This window comes from Moschus berezovskii, chromosome 11 (assembly GCF_049115385.1).
Source record: "Moschus berezovskii isolate FMDL1 chromosome 11, NW_MosBer_1.0, whole genome shotgun sequence".
In the NCBI taxonomy this organism is placed as follows: Eukaryota; Metazoa; Chordata; class Mammalia; order Artiodactyla; family Moschidae; genus Moschus; species Moschus berezovskii.
In genome coordinates this window covers 69,886,712-69,911,528 of record NC_142470.1, presented here as the reverse complement: position 1 = coordinate 69,911,528, position 24,817 = coordinate 69,886,712, and the positions used below count along the sequence as shown (strand labels likewise).

The 24,817-nt window shown below is 38.4% G+C and overlaps 1 protein-coding gene across 6 annotated transcripts; it reads right to left on the bottom strand.

The window, feature by feature from the left end:
- Positions 1-540: 540 nt before the first annotated feature.
- On the bottom strand, positions 541-24,443 carry MTIF2 (mitochondrial translational initiation factor 2). Of its 6 annotated transcripts, none has more exons than XM_088841443.1 (15): positions 24,349-24,395; positions 23,847-23,937; positions 21,715-21,940; positions 21,247-21,358; positions 20,452-20,623; positions 19,819-19,979; positions 18,733-18,909; positions 12,021-12,160; positions 9,444-9,568; positions 7,639-7,843; positions 7,060-7,312; positions 6,282-6,422; positions 3,516-3,680; positions 1,536-1,676; positions 541-810 (listed from the first exon to the last, which is right to left on the bottom strand). In XM_088841443.1, the coding sequence occupies exons 3-15, from the start codon at positions 21,931-21,933 to the stop codon at positions 638-640; spliced, it is 2,184 nt and encodes a 727-aa protein (XP_088697569.1). In that variant the 5' UTR covers positions 21,934-21,940; positions 23,847-23,937; positions 24,349-24,395; the 3' UTR covers positions 541-637. The 6 variants fall into 6 exon arrangements, with proteins under 6 accessions (XP_088697569.1, XP_088697570.1, XP_088697571.1 ...); XM_088841444.1 differs by having other exon boundaries at positions 24,360-24,381; XM_088841445.1 differs by lacking the exon at positions 23,847-23,937 and having other exon boundaries at positions 24,349-24,443.
- Between the last annotated feature and the right edge of the window lie 374 nt (positions 24,444-24,817).

The following is a 24,817-nucleotide window of genomic DNA, read 5'->3' as shown; positions in this document are numbered from 1 at the left end:
CATTGCCAGATGACACCTGAGGGTGGGGAAGAACTATGCTCTTCCTCACCCCTGCAGATTGGGAAACACTGGTTTGTGTGAACTGGTATTACAACCTTGCCTTCAAAAGCTACAATATACTTGTTTACGACAAATGAAGTTTAATGGCTGATCTCCTGAGTTGCCAGTTAATTCATCCCAAGTCTCTGGGTGGTTAGGCTCAATATTTGCTGTTTGCAATACAAAGGGTACACGCTATTACTCAATGCTAAGTGTGTAAATTTTAATGTTTACTTACTGGTAGTGTTGACGCTGAAAAATATGGTTTCATAGTATTGGTACCTCATTTTGCCTCTAGAGCACAGTTCAGGATCACTGAACTAAAGCACCTGAAACTTTTTAAACTGATTATTAAGATTCAGTGATAACCAATAATAGTTTCCTTTAGCCATATTTTCCCATACCAGGATTTCTAGTTGTAGGCATCCTTAAATAAGGTTTCCTAGGACTGTGTATTTTAACAGTTAAACATCAGTTAAAGCTTGGTAGAGCTTTCTGGCCAGTAGTGAGTGATGAACTATACCTTCAGTAAAACAAAACTAATTGTTCTATAATAAGACAAAAACATTTAATCATTTATATTATTTTTTTAATAATTTTAAAATCCTGGATCCCAAGAAGTCTTGGCTGGAACTTCTTTTTCTTCGTAACAAACAATAGCATCTCCCACTTTAAATTCTATCTTTTCTTCATCCAAACTAAGACCACAATCCATTCCAGTTTTGACAACTGAAGTATCATCTTTATGGTGTTTCAGTGAGATTAACGAGCCTTCAGGGGGAAAAAAGAGTTCATATAGTCAACATATAAGTATCCAGCAAGTGCTGTTGTCTGCTACAACAGCAGAGAAGGAAAATAACACTGAAATTTGTTACAGGTTTTACACTTCCATGTTATTATATAATGGGGCTAAATAACAAGGAAAGGAAAGAAAAGTTACATGGTTGTAGTAATCTTCCTTTTTACAGGTAACATTGCAAGGGACAGGGTGGTTCTCAGGACTTGGATGAGCTAAACCAGGTTGACACTATAGGCAAAGGTGGTTAGAGGATGGAAATAAGTAGACATGGCTGGAAAGGGCTTCCCACATGGTCCTAGTGGTAAAGAACCTGCCTGCCTGGTGTAGGATATAGGACATGGGTTCAGTCCCTGGGTCTGGAAGATCCCCTGGAGAAGGGCATGGCAACCCACTCCAGTATTCTTGCTGAAAAACTGGACAGAGCCTGGTGGGCCTTAGTCTGCAGGGCCACAAAGAGCCGGACACAACTGAAGCAACTTAGCACACATGGCTGGAAAGGTGGTTTGAGGTCAAATTTTAGAACCTTAGAAAATCAGACTGGGGAACTAACAATCCTGTGGGAATCACTGGGACTGGAGGCCAGATACGAGTTAGCAAGAGGTGACCTGAGCTGAGACTAGGGCAGTGAAAGACCTCAGTAACCCACAATCAGGTTTTTAGTGACTGGATATGATAGAAACAGTTTTATGTTGCTTACCCTTCCAAATAACATGTCCGTTGCGGATTAACTTAAATTTTTTTTGCTTTTCTATCTGTCCCTTTTGGACTCTGCAGCCAGCCACAGGAACTTTTTTCTTCCCTTCTGTTATAGAGAAGGTAGCTAGTATAGAAGCCTCACCTTTAGGAAGAAGAGAACATTAAGTATACTGAAAACAGAAATTCTGACAAATGTATTATGTATAATTTCTGACATGCACAGCAAGAATTAAAGGTGTGAGGAAAAAATACAAACTGGTAAAGAAGTCCTGATTTTCTCTGACTCCACCACTCTTTTTTTTTTCCCCTGGCCAATATTAGAAATAAAAGCATAAAAATCCTTGGGTATTGGAAATGTACTTACCAAAAGAATGAACAAAAGAAACATGTTTACTGTTTTGGCTGAATAAAATGCAGTAGAAGATGCTAACAGTTGACTGTAAAATGAGTGTAATGTCTACTTCATGAAAAGTTAGTTCTCAGTCATCCTTCAATACAGTTTCTCAACTGGATCGTCTTACTAAGCTCACCACTGGTAAATTATACACACTTAAAAGAGTACTAAATCTGACTCAACTCAATTTTTTACTGACTGAAATTTGAAACATTCCAATAGGACATGGTATCACACACTAGAATGTACTAGTTTTCTAGGGTTAGTGCTATTTGGTGTTCACTTACTCCTAGAAATCCTCATATGACTTTTCCAAATTGCTTTTAGCACAAGAACATAACAAACCTCTGTGATAATGTTTAGCAGGTCAGAAGAGCCTAAAATAAATCCTGCATTGTGGACCAAAAATGCAAATACTGAGTTTCATCATGAGGAAACAGACAAATCCAAATTAAAGTACATTCAACAAAGTCACTGGCCTATAACACTTCAAAAATGTCAAGGTCAAAAAAGATAAGAACAGGGACTTCGCTGGTGGTCCATGGCTAAGACTCCATGCTCCCAGTGCCAGGGGCCCAGGTATCATCCCTGGTCGGGGAGCTAGATCCTGCATGCTGCAACTAAGACCTGGTGCAGCCAAATAAATACTTTTTAAAAAAAGAAAATTTGTCATCCTGGACCAGGGGAAAAATATATACCTATAAAGTACATTATAGAAACAAAACATGGACTGTTGACTTGGAGTATTAATGTTCAATTTTCCTAAGTTTGATATTTGTTCTGTGGTTTTATAAAAGAACATCCTTGGGTTTAGAAAATACAAATATTGGGTAGGCCAAAGTGTTCGTTTGTGTTTTTACATACGAACTTTTGGTCAGCCCAGTATTTAGGGGCAATTGAACACAATACTTCAAATTTACAATTAAATGGCCCAGAAAAAAAAAAAAAAAAACTGTGTATGGAGGAAGGGGGTGGACTAAAGCAAATAGGGCAAAACGTAAACACCTGGTGAACTGGAAGTGAGTTCCTTATACTTTTCCAGTAATTTTTCAGGAAACAAAACTATCATCAAAATTAAAAGTTAACCAAGAAAACCTGGATGTGTGGAGGAAAAAACATAAAATGATTCAATCCATCTTAAATAAATTTAGCCTTTAATCTGGCCAAAGGATATGTAGAGAAAGTAATTTTAAATGTTAAATATTTAATGTAAGTTTTCTTCTCATGGTGGATTTCTCTGCCAGTTGCAGGACACAATCAATGGCTCCTTCCACAACACTATTAATAACCTTTGTGCCTCCATCCAGTCTACTCTGTATTATAATGAGTTGTTTATGTCTTAACTAGAGGGCACATTCTTACTGCCTAATTGCCTTTATATCCTCACTGCCAAAGCATAACACCTTACACAGGCCAGGTGTTTATAATTCAGATGAATAGTCATTTTTTTCTAGAACACAGGGTATGTGTTGGAACAGTGAACATATTTAAACAGTGAAATACATTTCCCCTTAAACTTTGCTTTCAAGTGTTACTCACAGCAGGTAAGGTATGAGTGTTTAGAAGTACCATTCAGTGAACACTCACCTATTGGGTGCTCTTCCACAATGCAGGGCAATCTGCTGCTCAGTTCTTCCTGCAAATCTTCAATAAGACGGTAAATGACTTTGTGAAGTTTAATTTTTACTCCTTTTTTTGCAGCCAACTGCTGGATAACATTGTCTGCATTCACATTGAAGCCGTATACAACACCTGGAAAGCATAAATAGAATAAAGTAGCACAAATATGGAAGAAGGCAATGGCACCCCACTCCAGTAATCTTGCCTGGAAAATCCCATGGATGGAGGAGCCTGGTAGGCTGCAGTCCATGGGGTCGCAAAGAGTCGGACACGACTGAGCGACTTCACTTTCACTTTTCACTTTCATGCACTGGAGAAGGAAATGGCAACCCACTCCAGTGTTCTTGCCTGGAGAATCCCAGGGACAGGGGAGCCTGGTGGGCTGCCATCTCTGGGGTCACACACAGAGTTGGACACGACTGAAGTGACTTAGCAGCAGCAGCACAAATATTGCATTAAACAGTTTCAAGCAAAAACTCAATTTTTTTGCTTCTATGTAAGTTAAAAGCAAGTAGGAGAGATAAAAGCTATAATATTTTCTCATGAAAGCTAGTTGTCAATAAAAATATTTTATAAATTCTGTTATGGCTTACTAAACAAGGAAAATTTCTTTGATTTTTAAGTGTTATTTATGATGTTTAACGTTCATTTAGGAAACAAATGCCCAAAATGTGCAGGGTGTATGCTAAATGTTAATTTTTACACCAGGTAAATTAAAAAATGATTATAGCTAAAATATTATTACATTATTTTAATAATTGTTATTAAGTACAATCTTACAGCCTACAAGTTTTGTGGTTTGCTCTGAAGTATTCAGCTGACCAAAAGATGTTCAAAAACACATGACCCTTGAGCAACACAGGTGTTAGGGATGCTGATCCTCCAGACAGTTGAAAATCTAAGAGTTGGCTTCCATATTAATGTGGTTCCTCCACATCCAAGGAGTCAGCCAACCTCAGATCTTGTAGTACTATAATATTTACTACTGAAAAAAATCCACGTATAAGTGGACCCACAGTTCAAAACCATGTTGTTCAAGTGTCAACTGTAGTTACTTAATTAGAAAAGTTCAAGAGTTATTTAAGAAATGAAAGAAGTACCATGGAGCTGACCATTTTACCAAAGAACAAATTGGGGAAGCAAAAGCAAAACACTGTCCTTAAACAAGTGAAAAAATTAAAGCAAATGGCTTAGTCAGGAGAAAAACATAACCACCTTGAAAATCTTGTCATTAAGAAATCGTTCAACACACCACACTATCTACATTAATAGTATAGTCATTTCCCATAAAGTATGTTGAAATAGCCAGCATTGTGGAAGACACCATTTCAGTAGTACAGGTAACAACTAATTCTAATCAAGTTAAGGATTAGTTTCTATACAAGAAATACAAGAAATTATTCTTAAGTAATCTTTTAAAACTTTGAACAGAGTTACAGATTTTGCCATTTGTTATAAACTGGTATATGTAATTTAACCAGAACCACGAGAAAGTTGGTATTGTGTGAATTCTGAGGCACTTTCGACATGTTGTAGGAGTGATGTGGACTTACTTGAGTTTTACACATTCATAAGTAAATGGTCTGTATCTCGTGCCTTTGTTGGTTTTCTGTGAGCTGTAATTTCTGGGAAGTGAGCAGCTCTCATTCCTGTAACTCTTGTAACCCAGTCATTCGTGTGCCTCCTTCATGAGGATTCAGTGTGGCTGTGGTGCTGTTATCCCTCTGATAGGAACTTTAACTCAGTGTAAAGCCCCAAAGATCTGTTACTTATTTTTATTTTATATTGTATTATATTTTATTTACAGTGTTGTGTTTGTTTTAGGTATATAGCAAAGTGATACAGTCATATATATATATATATAAATTAATAAAAGCAGTTCCCGTCTTTTGATGGGGAGCTCATGGTTTATAATATAAATGGCATTATTTTGAGAGAGGGATAACTTAGGTATGGCATTGGGTTTTTTTTTCTTTTTGCAGCTTGAGGCAGTTGTAAAATAACTTAATGTAGCTTTTTGCAACTGTGTATTCTATAGTATTTTTTTCATTTGGTGAAATTTTAACTGTTAATGTTTATGGCATTGTGCTTTGTACCATTTATTAAATAAAAATTAAAAAAAAAAGGTCATGAAGTACCTCCTTCCTAAATGATTCACTAATTCAATAAAATTGGTGCTTTGCCTAGATGTTAAACCTACTCAAAGTGACAGTCATGCAGTCATGAGTCCCCATTCTATGTAACAAAAGTTTGACTTATAAATAGTTCCCTTGCCTTCGAGGTATTTAAAGCTAAAAGGAGCTTTTGATCTAAGAAAAATATATAAAATTACAAGTGAACAAAAATAGGCAGTCAAAAGTAAAAGATAAAATACTGAATAAGCTGACTGCAGATTTCAGGAACATTCAAAAGTCTAAGTGAAAGAGAACCAAGCTTGGGTTTGGTTCGGGATCTGGGTGAGATGAGGTGGCAGTAATGGTACACTGGGAAAAAAAACATCAAGAAACACTACTGGGGCTTGAAATAGTTCCCCAAGATTTCAGTACAACAATGACAAGCGGGGCTGTGCCTGCAACACTGCACATCCTGTGCAGAATGCAATCGCTAGCTGGGACTGGACTGCCAACAGGAAGGGGAATGAGGATGGGGAGTAAGTGTCAGGTATCAGCAGCCCAGCAACAGGTTCAGAGTGTGTTCTAGGGAACACAGTTAAACAAGAAATGGAAAACTTACCATGAAACGTTTCAGCAAGGTTGACATCATTTTCACTAATATCACCCACACCAAAATGTACCAATTCTAGTTCACACTCATGTGAAGCATCATAGGTATCCATAATGTTCAAAATGGCTTCAACAGAACCATCAACATCACCTAAATGCAGCAAAAGTTTAAAAGTATTGATGTAAGGAGTTAGGAATTAACAGACTCAAAAATTATAATAATCTATGTAAAGCAGTAACAAGAATGGCATTTATCATAGAATATATTCTTATTTAGGTTTAGCATTACAAACACCTTCTTAGCTGAACAAAGTATAATGAACTCTGGTTCATATACATTTATAGCAAAATTCACAAGAAAATTGTTTAAGGAAATCTGCCCCAGTGGAGGTGGGCAAAAAGGGTGAAGAGGGTCAAAAGGTACAAAATTCCAACTACAAAATAAATATGTAACGGGGATGTAATATACAGCATAGTGTAGTTAATAATACTGCATTGCTTATTTGAAAGCTGCTAACAGAGCAAATCTTAAAAGTGTTCAAGAAAAATTTTGTAACTATGTATTAGTGAGAGATGCTAACTAGATTTACTATGGTGGTCATTTCACCATATATACAAATATTGAATCATTATGAGAATGTTACATGTCAATTATATCTCAACTTTTAAAAATTCCCTTCTAAAAGACTGAAATCATTTCAGTTTATGGCACAAATTAATATGAGAATGACAAAATATGAAAAAATGACCAAAAAATGAGTTGTAAAGTAAAATCTTTTAAAAGTCACCTTTAATAATTATAGGAAGTACATTTGAATCTCTTTCTAGTTTTTCTTTCAGCTTTAAGGGTTGCTGCTGTCTTTTTTCTTTGTACTTTATATATGATCTCTCCTTCCAGTTCAAAGTGCCATACTTCTCACGGTCTTTCCGATGTGCTTCTTGGTGTTCCTTTCGCTTTTCTTCTATTAATTTTAAATCCTCTTTATTTTTTTCCTGTTCTTGCTCATACTTTCTCCAGTCAACAACTTCACGTGCCCTTGGCTTTATAGGGGGAGAAAGGGAATTACTTAACTGAACAGAAACCAATAACTGCTGGTTTTTTCCTCCACCATAAAATTAGCTTAACTCATATATGAAACCACTAATTAAAACTTTAATATGGAGGCTTTGTGTAAATTTGAAATTAGTTAAAAATCCAATCTCAAATTGCTAAAAATTCTACAGCCAAACTCTAAAATGACATCACTGGCCACTCACACACGTTACAGTACTGGATTAACATTACTTATTTTGTATTATAGCATTATAGACTGATATTTTAAATCACTATATCATATTCTACGTTATAGGAATTAAGCTTAATATACCTCAGATTCTACTTCAAGAATTTCATCTCCTGCAGAAGGGAGGTCTCTCCAGCCTATGATTCCCACTGGCATGCTGGGATAGGCCTCATTGACTGCTCTGCCATTTTCATCAAACATTAAGCGTACTTTTGCCCAACTCTTTCCAGCAACCAGAATGGAGCCTTTTCTCAAAGTTCCTCTTTGAATTATAGCTGTAGTAACAGGACTAATATGAAAATAAAAGCATATATTCTTAATGCCATAATCAGCAGGTAATAGCACTTTCTCAAGTAAAGATACCTTTAAGAGATTACAAAATATTTATTAATATGAATAAACAGGGTTAATTCCACCACTTCTTAACTTCTCAAATAATTTTTCAAACTATTTGCTGTTCAGTTGCTCATTCATGTCCAACTCTTTGCAACCCCATGGATTGCAACACGCCAGGCTTCCCCTTCCTTCACCATCTCCCAGAGTTTCCTCAAACTCACGTCCACTGAGTCAGTGATGCCACCCAACCATCTCATCCTGTGTCAATCCTCCTGCCTTCAATCTATTCAATTTTCATACTATAAAAACATTTTTCATAACTGTAACCTAAGTGTCCATTAATGGAAGAATCAATAAAGAACATGCAGTATATACATATAATGCAGTATTATATAACCTTAAAAAAGAAAAAAATCCTGTCACATGCTAGAATATGGACGAACCTCCTACATGAACATTATGTTAAGTGAAATAAGTTAGTCAAAAGGGACAATATTATATTATTCCACTCATACAAAGTATCTGAAGCACTGAAAATCACAGAAACACTAGTGAAAGGTGTTGCCAAAGGGTAGGGGGAGGGAAAGGGGAAATTAACACTTTATGGGACTAGTTTGTTTTGCAAGATGAAAAAGTTCTAGAGATCTGTTGCACAACAATATGAATATACTTAAGACTACTGAACTGTACGTTTAAAAATGGTTAAGATGGTGATTTAATATTATGCACCTTTTACCACAACTTTAAAAGAGAAGAAAACACAAAAAAATATTTCTTGTAAGGTTATGGTGGTGAAGGGTGCAGATAGCTGAATATTTTGAGAAAATCCTAATCCTCTTTCTATAACTAATAAGCAGTGAAAAGACCTCTTCTGCTAATAAGGAGGGAAATTATAAATGAGAACACTACTCCAACAATCTTACCATATATCAATGGGTAAGGATTTGGCCACCTCATGCGACGAGTTGACTCACTGGAAAAGACTCTGATGCTGGGAAAGGTTGGGGGAGGGAGGAGAAGGGGACGACTGAGAATGAGATGGCTAGATGGCATCACCGACTCTGTGGACATGAGTTTGAGTGAACTCCGGGAGTTGGTGATGGACAGGGAGGCCTGGCGTGCTGTGATTCATGGGGTCGCGGAGAGTCGGACACGACTGAGCGACTGAACTGAACTGAACTGAAGGACATAAAGGATTTAGAAACCCAAAAATGCAACAATTGCTATTTCACTCTAATTTATGTTAGCCTATAAGATTTTACCAATTCAGCTAAGTCAGTGGGGAAAAAAACAAAAATCAAACAAATTTAACTACTAAGTCACCTAAATAAGACTACTAAATGTATATATAGTTGCTATGGTCTCTTGATAACTGCATGTTGGGTTCTGTGTGCCAGTGCAATAAAAAACTTTTAAAAACAAATGCTTTGAAAATACTGTTCATGTGTTAACAATAATTATATGTAATACATATAATAATATATGGTTATATAATCAGGTCACAAAAACAATGAAATAAAATTATTAGAAAGTATGCATTTTAACAGACCTACCCTCTTCCTTTGTCTGTGAAAGATTCTATTACTGTTCCTTCAACTGCACCAGTAGGGTCTGCTTTCAATTCCAACATTTCTGCAAGAGCAATAGTTGCCTCTGCCAAAGCCATCATGTTTTCGCCCTTAAAAACAAACAAAAAAAGAGTTGTTAATATACATTAATAAATATTATCTGTAAATGTAAATACCAGGATCAGAAAGTCAAACAATCCCTAACAGCAATACTTTTCTCTTTAAGCATAAAAAACAGGAATTAACCTATAAGAAGGAAGGAAAGAAGGATGGAAGGGAGGGAGGGAGGAAAGGAAGGAAGAAAAGAGAAACAAAAAAAATCTGACCCTGGGACAGATCTTGCAAGGAACAGTGGCTGTATTATTTTTCAAAGAATAGGTACAACTGCTTGTCAATACCCTTTTATAAACATATGCTTCTTTCACCCTCATTCCTTAATCTGTTTCTACAGATGAGTTTTCTTCCTCTCACTTTCTTTACAATGTTACTTTACATTTGAAGTTCTAGCCAATTAAATAAGCTTTCACTTATTTCATTTTGATCACTCAAGAATTCAGTGAAATACTACTTATTCTTATTAAATAAATGAGGAGACAAAGCACTGACTAGACCCAGGCAGCAACACTCTAAGTACTCAGCTGTGCGACCTTGGAAAATCACTTCACCTCTGCATTTGCTGTTGTTTAGTCAGTCACGCAGTCGTGTCCAATTCTCTGTGACCCCATGGACTGCAGCCTGCCAGGCTCCTCTGTCCATGGGATTCTCCAGGCAACAACACTGGAGTGGGTGCACATTTCCTTCTCCACTCTCTGAATTGCCTTTCCTCCATTGGAAACTGAAGGAGCTAGATTAGATGATTATTTCACCTTTAATGATCTCTGTTTATTGTGCTTTCTAAGGCTCCAAGATCATGCAGCTGATTAACTGGTGATGCAACTGGAATTGATGAGCAAGTTTTCCATTGTCCATGTCACCTAAGAGACTGCTTGCAGTTGTTACAAAGTGTGAAACAATAGAGACAACCTTAACAAAAGTAACTAAACACTCTGCTTACCCATCTACTTAACCCCTAGTATTTATTTCAATTTACAAAATGCTGCTCTGAAAAGCAGAGTTGGGGTTGTTTCTTTGCAAGTAAAGTCCCCTATTCCTTCTTGGAAAAGAAGGCCTCATCTTACTTCCCTGCTACTACTCTCTTACCTCCACTCCCCAGGAAACATATCTGCCACGCCTTCAAATTTATGTAAGCAGAATCACATCTTTCTATGCACTCATCTGATGGTGTCTAGGCAGAAAAAGCAGTCATGTCTTCAAATGTTCTACTCTTGCCATCCAGTTTTCAGAGTGTAGTAAAAATCAAGGTACAGTAGAAAGATAAAAAAGTAAGGTGGCATTTTATGAGTTTCAGGAAAAAAGAGGCAGAGTTTTATTATTAATGGAGGCACAACTTCTAATCATCTTGGAGGAACAAATTTAGGAAAAGTAAAGATAAAATGAGACTTAACTGGAGGAAGGTGGCCAAATAAGGTAAAATTTCTTCAGTGAATAATCAGAAGGAAAAAACGTCCATATTATGAGTAAACCATGGAATATGGTCAGAATGAACAAAAAAGAAAACTGTTACTTAGTAGCTACCTGTAGAGGACAAGAGAATTGGAAAGTGCTGTCACAAAACAGGTACTGAGTTTCTTTGGTGTTTTTTTATCCAGAAAAGAATCACTGGTAATTTAATGGGCTTCCCTGGTGGCTCAGTGGTAAAGTATCTGCCTGCCAATGCAGGAGACAGGGGTTGGTCCCTGATCAGGAAGATCTTACATGCCAAGGAGCAACTAAGCCCATACGCCCTAACTACTGAACCTGTGCTCCAGAGCCCGGAAACAGCGACAAGAGAAGTCACTGCAGTGAGAAGTCTTCACATCGCAACTAGAAAGTAACCCCTGCTTGCCAAAACTAAAGAAAAGCCTGAGCAGCAATGAAGACCCAGCACAGCAAAAATAAAATAAACAGATAAATAAAATTATTTTGAAAAGAATAATTGGTAATGAAAATGGAATTCATCACAAATAACACTATAAAACTTATAGTAATTTAACTCATAGAAGCATTGGGTCAATCAATAACAGAATGAATCCAAATGTTACAACACTGTATTAGTAAAAAGTTTTATTTGTTTAAATCTCTCTTAAGTGCCCTAAGACCTATTCTGTAGCTTTTCACTTAAAAACAAGCACTTTTTATTACCAACCAAATTTCATTTCTGCTTAAAATAGTCTTCAGCCTACTATTATCCTATCTATCCCTACAACATTTACCACTTACTCTCCTCATTCTAAGTATCTCATAGTAAGTAAAGCATAGTTTAAACCTGATTCCCCCGAATTGGTGACTGACCTTTCTGAGACTAATTTCTGATCTGCCAAACCAGGATAAAGATGCCAGCTTTGCTGAGTACTGAGAGAATTATTAAATGACGACAGAAATTCTGTGGTTCAAAATGCTCTTGAGCACAAGGCACCCTGTGCATTTCACGCAGCGCTCCCATCTGAACACACCTGCACTTACCGTGAGTGCAGAGACACGCACTGCTTGAACGTCGCCGCCGTAATCCTCACATACCACATCGTACGCTAGCAGTTCTTTCTTCACTTTCTCAGGATCCGCCTCAGGTTTGTCACATTTGTTTATGGCAAGGACAATAGGAACTGAAAGAAACAGAGTTAAGAGTGAAAATGATGGCACTTCAACTCCAGGTATTCACATCAAAACACAAAAATTTTCTGGCTTTCTCTTGACTCAGTGACTGTATTTATCTAACAAAAGACCCACTTTAGAGCCACCCTACCCTGCTTTCTACACATGAAGGATTCCAGATAAGAGATGTCAAAACAGCAAGTGTAAGATTCTGAATTAAGACTAGACATTATTGATGATTAAAAAACAAAACCACAACAATATTAAGGGTAGAGAAAGGCCTAGACTTAAACGTGAAAGCACAATCAGCAACTATACTAGAGATAATTTCCAGAAAAAAAGATCAAGAGAAGACTCTCATTCAACTCTAATACCACTAGATCACCCTTTCATGGGTCACCGCCTTGTCGTGGTGAAGGGGCTTATCTAACTCCATGAAGCTATGCAGGGCCACCCAAGATGGACAGGTCACAGTGGAGTGTTCTGACAAAACATGATCCACTGGAGGAGGGAATGGCAAACCACTGCAGTATTCTTGCCTAGAGAACCCCATGAACAGTACGAAAAGGCAAAAAGATATGACACTGAAAGTGAGCTCCACAGAACAGAAGGTGCCCAATATGCTACTGGGGAAGAGCAGAGGACAATTTCTCCATGAAGCAGCTGGGCCAAAGCAGAAATGACTCTCAGTTGTGGATGTGTCTGGTGATATAAGTAAAATCTGATGCTGTAAAGAACAGTATCGCATAGGAACCTGGAATGTTAGGTCCATGAATCAAGGTAAATTGGAGGTGGTCAAGCAGGAGATGGTAAGAGTAAACATCAGTATCTTAGCAATCAGTGAACTAAAATGGATGGGAATGGAAGGATGACCATTAAATCTACTACTGTGGGCAAGAAGCCCATAGAAGAAATGGAGTAGCCCTCATAATCAACAAGAATCTGAAATGCAGTACTTGGGCGCAACCTCAAAAATGACAGAATGATCTTGTTTTATTTCTGAGGCAAACCATTCAACATCACAATAATCCAAATCTATGCCCCAACCACCTATGCCAAAAGAGCTGAAGTTGATCAGTTCTATGAAGACCTACAAGACCTCCTAGAACTAACACCAAAAAAAGGTGTCCTATTTATCATAAAAATTGGAATGCAAAAGTAAGACGTCAGCGGACACCTGGAGTAACAGGCAAGTTTGGCCGTGGAGTAAAAAATGAAGCAGGGTAAAAGCTAACAGAATTCTGACAAAAGAATGCACTGGTTATGGCAAACATTCTTTCTCAACACTAGAGACGTCTTTACATACAGACATCAGCAAATGGTCATTACAGAAATCAGACTGATTACATTCTTTGTAGATGAAGACAGAGAAGCTTTAAATAGTCAGCAGAAACAAGACCTGGACCTGACCGTGGCTCAGATCATCAGCTCCTCAGAGCAAAATTCAGACTTAAAGAAAGCAGGGAAAACCATTAGGCCAGTCAAGTACAACCTAAATCAAATCTTCTATGAATATACAGTGGAGGTGATGAATAGTTTCAAGGGATTAGATCTAGTAAACGAGTGCCTGAAGAACTATAGACAAAGGTTTGTAATACTGTACAGGAAGCAGTGAACAAAACCATTCCAAAGAAAAAGAAATGCAAGAAGGCAAAGTGGTTGTCTGAGGAGGCCTTCCAAATAGCTGACGAAATAAGCAAAAAGCAAGAGAGAAAGGGAAAGGTACACACAATTGAATGCACAGTTTCAAAAAATAACAAGGAGAGACAAAGGGTTTCTTCAGTGAACAATGCAAAGAAATAAGAGGAAAACAACAGAAGGGGAAAGACTAGAGATCTCTTCAAGAAAATTGGAAATATCAAAGGAACATTTCATCCAAGACGAGTATAAGAAACGACAGAAATGGTAAAAACCTAATAGAAGCAGAAGAGATCAAGAAGAGATGGTAAGAATACACAGAAATGTACAAAAAATTCTTAATGAACTGGATAACCAAGATGGTGTGGTCACTCACCCAGAGCCAGACATTCTGGAGTGTGAAGTCAAATGGGCCTTAAGAAGCACTGCTGCCAATAAAGCTAATGGAGATGATGGAATTTCAGCAGAGCCATTTCAAACCCTAAAAGATGATGCTGTTAAGGTGCTGCATTCAATACGTTAGCAAATTTGGAAAACCCAGCAATGGCCACACAACTGGGAAAGGTCAATCTTCATCCCAGTTCCCAAGAAAGGCAACACTAAAGAATGTTCAAACCACTGGACAATTGCATGCATCTCCCATGCTAGTAAGGTTATGCTCAAAATCCTTCAAGCTAGGCTTCAGCAGTATCTGAACCAACAACTTCCAGATGTTCAAGGTGGGTTTAGAAAAGGCAGAGGAACCAGAGATCAAATTACCAACATTTGCTGGATCATAGAAAAAGCAAGGGAATTCCAGAAAAACATCTACCTTTGTTTCATTGACTACGCTAAAGCCTCTGACATTGTGAATCACAACAAACTGTGGAAAACTCTTAAGGAGATGGGAATAACAGACCACCTTACCTGTCTCTGGAGAAGGAAATGGCAACCCACTCCAGTATTCTTGCCTGGAGAATTCCATGGACAGAGAAGCCTGGTGGGCTACAGTCCATGGGGTCACAAAGAATAGGACATGACTGAGTGACTAACACACACTTTACCTGTCTTCTGAGAAACCTGTACAGCGGGTTAAGGAGCAGCAGTTAGAACCTTATTTAGAACAACTGACTGGTTCAAAATTGAGAAAGGAGTATAAGGCTGTATATTGTCACCCTCTTTATTTAACTTGTATGCAGAGTACATCATGAGAAATGCCGAGCTGGATGAGTTACAAGCTGTAATCAAGACTGCTGGAAGAAGTATCAACAGCCTCGGACATGCAGATGATGCCATCCTAATGGCAGAAAGTGAAGATGTCTTGATGAAGATGAAAGAAGCAAGTGAAAAAGCTGGTTTAAAACTCAACATTCAAAAAACTAAGATAATGTCATCCAGTCCCATCACTTTATGGCAAATAGAAAGGGGAAAATGTGGATGCAGTGAGATTTCCTCTTCTTAGGCTCTAAAATCACTGCAGATGGCAACTGCAGCCATGAAATTAGAAAATGATTGCTTCTTGGCAGGAAAGCTATCACAAACCTAGACAGTGTATTAAAAAGGAAAGATATCACTTTGCCAATAGAGGTCTGTATATTCAAGGCAATGGTCTTTCCAGTTGTCATGTATGGATGTAAGAGTCAGACCATAAAGATAGCAGAGTGCCAACTGTGGTGCCAGAGAAGACTCTTGAGAGTCCCTTGGGCAGCAAGGAGATCAAACCAGTCAATCCTTAAGGAAATCAACCCTGAACACTCACTGGAAGGACTAATGTTGAAGCTGAAGCTCAAATACTTTGGCCAACTGATGCAAACAGCCAACTCATTGGAAAATACCCTGATGCTGGGAAAGACTGAAGACAGAAGGAGAAGGGGGTGACAGAGGATGAGATGGTTGGATGGCATCACTGATTCAATGGACATGAACTTGGACAAATTCTGGGAAATGGTGAGGAACAGGGAGTCCTGGCATGCTACAATCCATGGGGTCGCAAAGAGTTGAATACGACTTGGCAACTGAACAACCACCACCACCACTAGATCATCTGCCTCTTCTTTTCAAAAACTTTTAACTCACTGTCAAAATCCAACATCTCACCAAGGGCCAAGTGTCATTATTGTAAACTTCCTTTTAGGATTTACAGCAACTCTTTCTTCATACACTTAGCTCAGTGACTGACACATAGCTCAGAGACTGACGCATAATAGAGTCTCAATAAATATGTACTTAATGAATGAATCAAATAATCTTATCATCTACTTGTCATTATCAAACATACCCTCTCATTAGAGAACTCACACAAAATACAGACGATTCTCTGGTTCAGTTCAGTTTAGTTCAATCGCTCAGTCGTGTCTGACTCTTTGTGACCCCATGAATCACAGCACACCAGGCCTCCCTGTCCATCACCAACTCCCGGAGTTCACTCAAACTCATGTCCATGAGTCGGTGATGCCATCCAGCCATCTCATTCTGTGTCGTCCCCTTCTCCTCCCGCCCCCAACCTTTCCCAGCATCAGAGTCTTTTCCAGTGAGTCAACTCGTCGCATGAGGTGGCCAAAGTATTGGAGTTTCAGCTTTAGCATCAGTCCTTCCAATGAACACCCAGGATTGATCTCTCTTAGAATGGACTGGTTGGATCTCCTTGCAGTCCAAGGGACTCTCAAGAGTCTTCTCCAGCACCATGGTTCAAAAGCATCAGTTCTTCGGCAATCAGCTTTCTTCACAGTCCAACTCTCACATCCATACATGACCACTGGAAAAACCATAGCCTTGACTAGATGGACCTTTGTTGGCAAAATAATGTCTCTGCTTTTTAACATACTATCTAGGTTGGTCATAACTTTCCTTCCAAGGAGTAAGCGTCTTTTAATTTCATGGCTGCAATCAGCATCTGCAGTGATTTTGGAGCCCAAAAATATAAAGTCTGACACTGTTTCCACTGTTTCCCCATCTATTTCCCATGAGGTGATGGGATCAGATGCCATGATCTTTGTTTTCTGAATGTTGAGCTTCAAGCCAACCTTTTCACTCTCCTCTTTCACTTTCATCAAGAGGCTTTTGAGTTCCTCTTCACTTTCTGCCATAAGGGTGGTGTCGTCTGCATATCTGAGATTATTGATATTTCTCCCAGCAATCTTGATTCCAGCTTGTGCTTCTTCTAGCCCAGCATTCCTCCTGATGTACTCTGCATATAAGTTAAATAAGCAGGGTGACAATACACAACCTTGACGTACTCCTTTTCCTATCTGGAACCAGAGTGTAGTCCCATGTCCAGTTCTAACTGTTGCTTCCTGACCTGCATACAGGTTTCTCAAGAGGCAGGTCAGGTGGTCTGGTATTCCCATCTCTTTTAGAATTTTCCACAGTTTATTGTGATCCACACAGTTAAAGGCTTTGGCATAGTCAATGAAGCAGAAATAGATATTTTTCTGGAACTCTCTTGCTTTCTCCATGATCCAGCGGATGTTGGCAATTTGATCTCTGGTGCCTCTGCCTTTTCTAAAACCTGTTTGAACATCTGGAAGTTCATGGTTCACATATTGCTGAAGACTGGCTTGGTGAATTTTGAGCATGACTTTACTAGCGTGTAAGATGAGTGCAATTGTGCTGTAGTTTGAGCATTCTTTGGCATTGGCTTTCTTTGGGATTGGAATGAAGACTGACCTTTTCCAGTCCTGTGGCCACTGCTGAGTTTTCCAAATTTGCTGGCATATTGAGTGCAGCACTTTCACAGCATCATCGTTCAGGATTTGAAATAGCTCAACTGGAATTCCATCACCTCCCCTAGCTTTGTTCTCTGGTTAGGTTTCACCAAGTCTACAATGTTCTCAGGTATCAAAGGAATAGAAATTGAAAACAGATACACAAGAGCTATGCAATCCACAACCTACTTTAGGAAAAAGTACATTCTATATCAACGAGCTGTTACTTAACAGACACCAGAGAACAAGTAGAGGAAGCCTGATACAAGGAATTTATCCTGTCTCAACCAACTGCTTTGTTATGGGATCCCCGACAGATTTCTCACTCATATCTGTTACATTCCTTCGCATCATTAAGAACATAGCCCATTCCACAAAGGCAACTTGAGAAATTAAAAATTAAAGAGAGGAACATAGAAGCTCGAAGACTGGATTCCAAATGCAGACATGCTGCAAATTAACTGTAATTGGGGGAAGTTCCTGCCACCTTTTAGGTCTTAGTTTTCCTGTTTATGAGATGAAAAAAAAAACTGGACTAGATCAATGACTGTCAACCTTTCTTTTTTAACTTGCTAACAAACCTAAGGGAACATGACGCCCTCTGTCAGGTACATTTTCTCAAGACAACAGTATTTGCTCAGTGAGCGTAAGGTCATATCAGAACAAGAATGAATATACAAAATATATGTGTGGTGTTTACTATTACAATTTTTAAATGGAGAAAAAAGGAAGAAGATATGCTTCAATTTTATACCTTTGACCAAATAAAAATTTATTTAAAGCAGATGAGGGAAAAGTCTCTTTTTAGAGAAGAATTCCAGATAATAAATGAATCAGGAATAACAATTAGAATGTCACTGCTTTGTAACTCCTAATGAATTCAGTCAACGGGTATATAGGGGTTCATTATTCTAGGCTTATTTTTTATATCTGTTTTAAATTTCATCGATAAAAATGTTTTCAAAAGTCATTTGGGACTGTTAACATTGTTACACCATGGCAAGTAAGTAAACAGTAGAGCAAGGACTATATTTGTGGTCACAAGTCCCAAGTTGAATCCAGCTACACTCTTCTTAGTAGATAATGTCTTTAGCAAAACAATTCAACTTTCTTTGAGCCTTACCTGTTAAACAGGTATAATAATCCTGGAATTCCCAGGAAGATTAAATGAGCAACATGTAAAAATAGTAACTCTATTTAGTAAATACTTTAAAGAAAAAAGCAGCTTCGTTCCTGATACATGGAAGTCAACCACACAGTACCGTGAGCATCTTTGGCATGCTGAATGGATTCTACAGTCTGTTTCATCACTCCGTCATCTGCAGCTACCACCAATATAACAATGTCAGTGACCTGAGCGCCTCTGGCTCGCATTGCTGAGAAAGCAGCATGTCCTGGAGTATCAAGAAAGGTTATCTTTTCCCCAGAGGGCAAAGAGACTGTGGAAACAGAAGTACAAGATCACTAAGGACTCAAATAAGAACATATATGACCTTATCAACACAATTAATAATTCTTCAAAATAATTTCATTTTTTCCATTAATCTTAATTAGAACAATACAGATCATCAATCCACAATGAAGTGATAACATACCAGTGAGACCTTTAGAATTTCTTTTTATGTAATCATTTCAAACTAAAATTTTTCCTGTTTCTAGACTATAATATAAATGTATTACAGTATACCTATAATATAAATGTATATACTATAATAACATACCAATTGAAATCTAGAGGAGAAAACAGACTGATAGTTGTATAGGCAGCCACTCCTACATTAGCAAACACCAGCTGCACAACTGCTTGAGCAACAAATGCAATTTAGTACAGAGTTAGAAGCTCAGGATTTGAGTCCAATAGCCTTGGATTTAAATCCTGGCTTTGCCACTTTACTAGTGTGTACTTTGAAGCAAGTAGCTTAACCTAAACAAGTCTCAGCCTCCTTACATGAGTATAGGACTACTAATACCTACCTCATGATGCTGTTGTGAAGATAAAAAAGATAAAGCATACAAGGTTCTCAGAATAGAGCTGGGCACATGCTAGGTGTTCAGCAAATGACAGCTGTTATTTAATTACGAGTGGTAACGCTATCACAACCTAGTATTGAAGAGTCTTAGGCTCACTGAACCAAACTAAGAATGGGCTAGAATAACAAAGGTATAATTTTTGTCTTATACTACATACAAAATAACCTTTACCAGCCGCCTGCTGTACATTTCATCTAATGGCTTTAAGCTTTAGCCTTTCTTTTACTTTAAATTTGTATACTCATACTATGATACCTAGTTTAAGAAAATAATATGTGGGGTTCCCAAGCACATTGTAAGATGATTTGTGTTCATACCAAGAAAGGCACCAATGTGCTGAGTGATGCCTCCAGCTTCCATTGCTGCCACTTGAGTTTTTCGCAGTTTGTCAAGTAACGTCGTTTTCCCATGATCAACATGGCCCATTATAGTAACAACTGGGGACCTTGGGATTAATAAAGCTGGATCTGCCTGGGGCCTACAATTAACAGCAAAGGAGTTTCATTTCTTAAATATCAGAAACACTTTATAGCCTATGAACTGATCTGCAGTTACCCCTGTGCACTACCTTTAACAACAAAACCCAACATTCAGCTCTGATTAGATATGACTATTTTCCTCTTCTATGCATACCAGTGACTTAAGATGATATATACAGTGATTGCCCACCTGCTGCTGGCATCTTAATAACAATGAACACAACTGAATGAAATTTTAAAATTTAGGATCAGTATACATAAATCAGCAAACTAAGAAAAATAACCCTTAAGCATTTTATAATAACCTGAAAATACACTTTTTGATAGTTTAAGTACTTTGAAGAAAAGTTTAACATATACTCACAGATCATTTTAATTGCAATATAAATTTTAAGTAAAATCTTTCCATTAAAAAGTGTAAAAAAAACCCCAATGTTGTCTCCTTCCCCAATTTACACAGTTAAATTTTACCTTTTTACAGCATCTTTATTTTCTCTGACTTTGTCTTGTTTTAATTTGCTCCATTTTAACTTCATTCCTGACTTCTTTATCACTTCTTTGATCCAGACTTCATCTAAACGTGAGTGTGTTTCTAGTGAATCTATGTCAATAGCAGTGTTCATTAAAGATTCATATACACAGTCTGGATGAAACAAGATAAAACCTTTTAGGATCATGAATTAACCACAACTGAAAAAAGAAAAAAATCCCAGATGCTGCAACTAAAGATCCTCCATGCCATAACCAAGACCTGGAGCAGCCAGATAAGTAATTTTTTTAAGTTGCATTGTTACTACACTGTATTGTAATTGTTATTGTATAGTCATTACTACAAATATTTTTTTGCCTGCACTACACTACAAATATTGTCAAAATGAATGCAAAAAGAAAATTTGAGAATTACAGATAAACAAAGGGAAAGTAAATGAGTATAAACAGTCTCTCAGTCCAAAAACATCCTCTGGACTTATTCTAATAGCCCACAAGACTTCTGAGAAAGAAAGTTTCATTCAAATTAAAAAAAAAAAATCTTTCCCACTTTTATTAAAACAAAATCTTGGAGAACTATATTTGGCAAAGAGCCAAGAAACTAATTAGGACCTGTTACCTAAAGTGAAAAATATTAGAATTAGTTAACATCTTTTTAAACCAACAGTCTAATTTTCATCCTTAAATACCTCAATCTCACTGCAAATAAAATACCAGGTATTCCATATTTATAGGAAAATGTTTCCCTATTTTTCCTTATAAAGTTATCTGGCTCACCTATGTCTTTTTCCATTGCTCTGGCCAACTCCTCAACAGTCATTCCAAGCCACACCTCCACCTCCTTTTTAGATTTTGTTGAAGGTAATGGAGATTTCTGTGATCTTTTTTCCTATTAAATATTCAGAATGCATAAAGAAGGAAAAAAAAATTTTGAGATTTATTCTGGAAAATATACCACAGTCATGGCTCCTATTTCTACCAACTCTCCCATAAGTAGTTAGACCTCAGACTAAAATTTAAAATCTTACATTCTTAATTCACTGTTATATACTGATATAAGTGATCAAATTCATCAATATTACTAAACAACTAACTAGAACCTCCCTTCCTCACAAAGATTTATTGCCCGGAGTATAACATTAAGGCATAAAGATTTCATAAATGACAAAATACTCAAAATGGACTTCTACTCATCAGTCTAGGAACTTTCATCTCAGAACAAATAACAGAGAAATCTCTAAATACCTTCTTTGTCACCAGAAGCCTACGTTGAGATAATGCAGCCCTGATAAGTGCATCTGTTTGCCAGGGCCGGGTGTACAGCTGAGCCGTCTGCACTGCATAAGTTGATGAAAACACATGCCTCCACTGTGCCAACATTCTTCTTTGACACAGGCTGTGCAGCTGCCTACAAATAGTGTGAAACCATAGCAAGTTCTCCAACTTCAGTATCTTCCGGTTCATGTTTCTCCTAAGAAAAAAAGTTTTAAAAGAATATTGTGGTCAATATTGAAATCAAGTAAGGAAACGTTAATAGGATATGTACCGCACGAAAAGCTCTGTGCTAGTGTTTCAACAACGAGTAAAACTGGGTTCCCACCGTGAGAGGGCTCACAGTCCTGTCAGAGAGATGCGATGTCATGCCAAGTATTCTCTAGATATTAACTATTACTACTGTTAATGTTCCTATGATTTTGTATGTCAGTAACATTGACATATCCCCTGGAGAAGGAAACGGTAACCCACTCCAGTATTCTTGCCTGGAGAATCCCATGGATGGAGAAGCCTGGTAGGCTACAGTCCACGGGGTCGCAAAGAGTCGGACACGACTGAGCGACGAAACGGAACGGAACGGAACACTGACATATAATAACTTATAAGGGCACTTTTTTCTTGAAACATCAACTAACCAAATCATAACTACAGTGATTTTTTAATACAAATTTGAACTCGTCAACTCTTTGCTAAACATCCTCTGTGGGGGCTGGAAGGGGATTATCACTAGTTTAATATACAACTTCAAAACATGCTATATAAGGGCTCATTATCTGCCTTCTGTTAATCTCTCACTTCCTCTCTTATAATCTTACAGTTCCCTCATGCCTATCTCCCAAATTTTTGTTGCTTTGTCCCACATATAATCTCTGATGGTTGTCATCTAATCTTTGAACAATTGCATATGCTTCCTCTACTTTGAAGTGTCTTTCAACCCTAACATTTTCCATTTTTCCATAGCTCTTCCCCAAAAAAGGATGTAACAGAGTGGGAAGAAGGCACCCAATAAATACCCATTGAATAACGTTTTTGAATTACTCCTGGATTTTTTTTGAGATTTATTTATTTTTGCCTGTGCTCGTCTTTGTTGCTGCTCATGGGCTGTCTCTAGTTGTAGTGAGTGGGGGCTACTCTCTAGTTGAGGTGCTCAGGCTTCTCATTGTGGTGGCTTCTCTTATTGCAGAGCACAGCCTCTAGGCACAAGGGTTTCAGTAGCTGCATCACGTGATATCTGTAGTTGTGACTGGGGAGCTCTAGAACACTGGCCTGGTAGTTGTAATGCATGGGCCTAGCTGCTCCTTGGCATGTGGAATCTTCCCGGACCAGGGATCAAACCTGTGTCTCCTGCAGTGGCAGTAGGATTCTTAACCACGAAACCAACAGAGAAGCCCCTGAATATTACTCTTCAGATGAAAGAAGAGTTTATTGAGACACTCACAATCAAACTCAACAGTATAGCTCAGAACTCAGTAGTATAGTCTTTTCCTCCTTGAGTCTTCTATTTCTTCTGATCACAAGACTGCATTTCAACAGCTCTGTTTTTCAGTGTTTAAAGGAAGGAGCAACTAAAAGAACATAAGAAGTACTACTTTTCTCCTCGGCAACCATTTCCTTAGCACCATCTTCTAGGGACTGCATTTGAGGTTGTTGTTTCAAAGTTTAATAAGCCAGAGTCACTTCCTTTGGAGTTCACTGTCTCTAAAATGTTCCAGTATAATGATTCTTAAACACCTCAAGAATGGCACATTTAAACAATCTTATTTGGGTACATTTCCCTGAAGGATGAAGTAGAGTGCTCAGGACGCACAGAATTCCTTGAAGTGGGGGGAGGGGAGAGGGCGGATTTTTTTTTTTTTTTAATGAATCTAAAACCCGATTTAACAAGGACACCAATTAATGCAGTGGTAGGAAAGGTCCTTCATGGAGATTAACCAAAGCACAGATATTTCACTGAGGCAGATATTCGAAAAACACATGGGGAGGGGGCAATAAACCAAATACCCAAACTGGAAGGAAAACTTGCCACTTATTCCAAGCCTCTCGTTTTATAGAAAAGGAAAATGGAGTCCAGAGAGCTCAAAAAACCTTCTCCAAAGTCATACCGCTAGTTACTGACAGTCAGGACTAGAACCCAGGCTTTCTGACTCCGAATTCCGGTGTTCCTTTGCCGCTAGGATATTCTTAATATGGAACCTGAAAAAAAATATTTTGGAAATAATGTAGTTGCGTTGGTTCAAACATCTGAATGAAACAGTTGAAAACCTTGGACGTTACGTGTAAGGTAAAAAGAAGTCACTATACAAGAATGACGGATCTAAGGTAGCTTCACCTGGAACCCGAGCCCAATAAGCCTCGAATACACCGGAGGCGGGGAACGGGGGAACACCTGCCGCAGCGCTCGGGGAAAGGAAGCTGCCCGCTGCTTCCGGCTGGATAACTCCTTCATCACGCCTAAAGCAGGGTCGCGCGCGGATTGGGTGCCTCATGGAAAGGCTCCCGAATGCGCAATGCTTATCATCTGTGCCGCTGACACTTCAGGCCAAACAATACAATACACGCCACCCAGTACGACCCGGCTAAGGGACCCACCCCCCGGCCCCTCACCTGGCTCCCACCTAGGACCCAGGACTTCGGGATTCTGAAGGGGGCGGAGATCACCTTCCGGACCGGCAGGACACCAGTCCGTCCCTGAAACGGTCCCTCTCCGGCTTCCGTTGCCGCCGGAAGCGGCTCTACTCGGAATTCAGAAGTCCCTACCCCGGAACAGTAGCTGTAACCTTTGTCGAGGCCGTACCCTTGTTGCTGTCCGTGGATGAATAATCGCTTTTTACAAATCCCTTCACTTCCTAGAATGTAAATTACTGCGACTCTGGGACCGTGAGTGGCCTCCATGCATACGCTCAAGGGAAAGTTAAACGGGGAAATGGAGAAATAAGTCCTTAAAACACATACTTCCAAAAGGGGAAAATGCAAGGGAACGCGGTGATAGTGATGAGGGAGGAGCGCTTTGTTTTAAAAGTCGCCTCTTGTGGGTGGCATTTGAAGTAGTAAAGCTAGAGTGGGTCCCAATCCC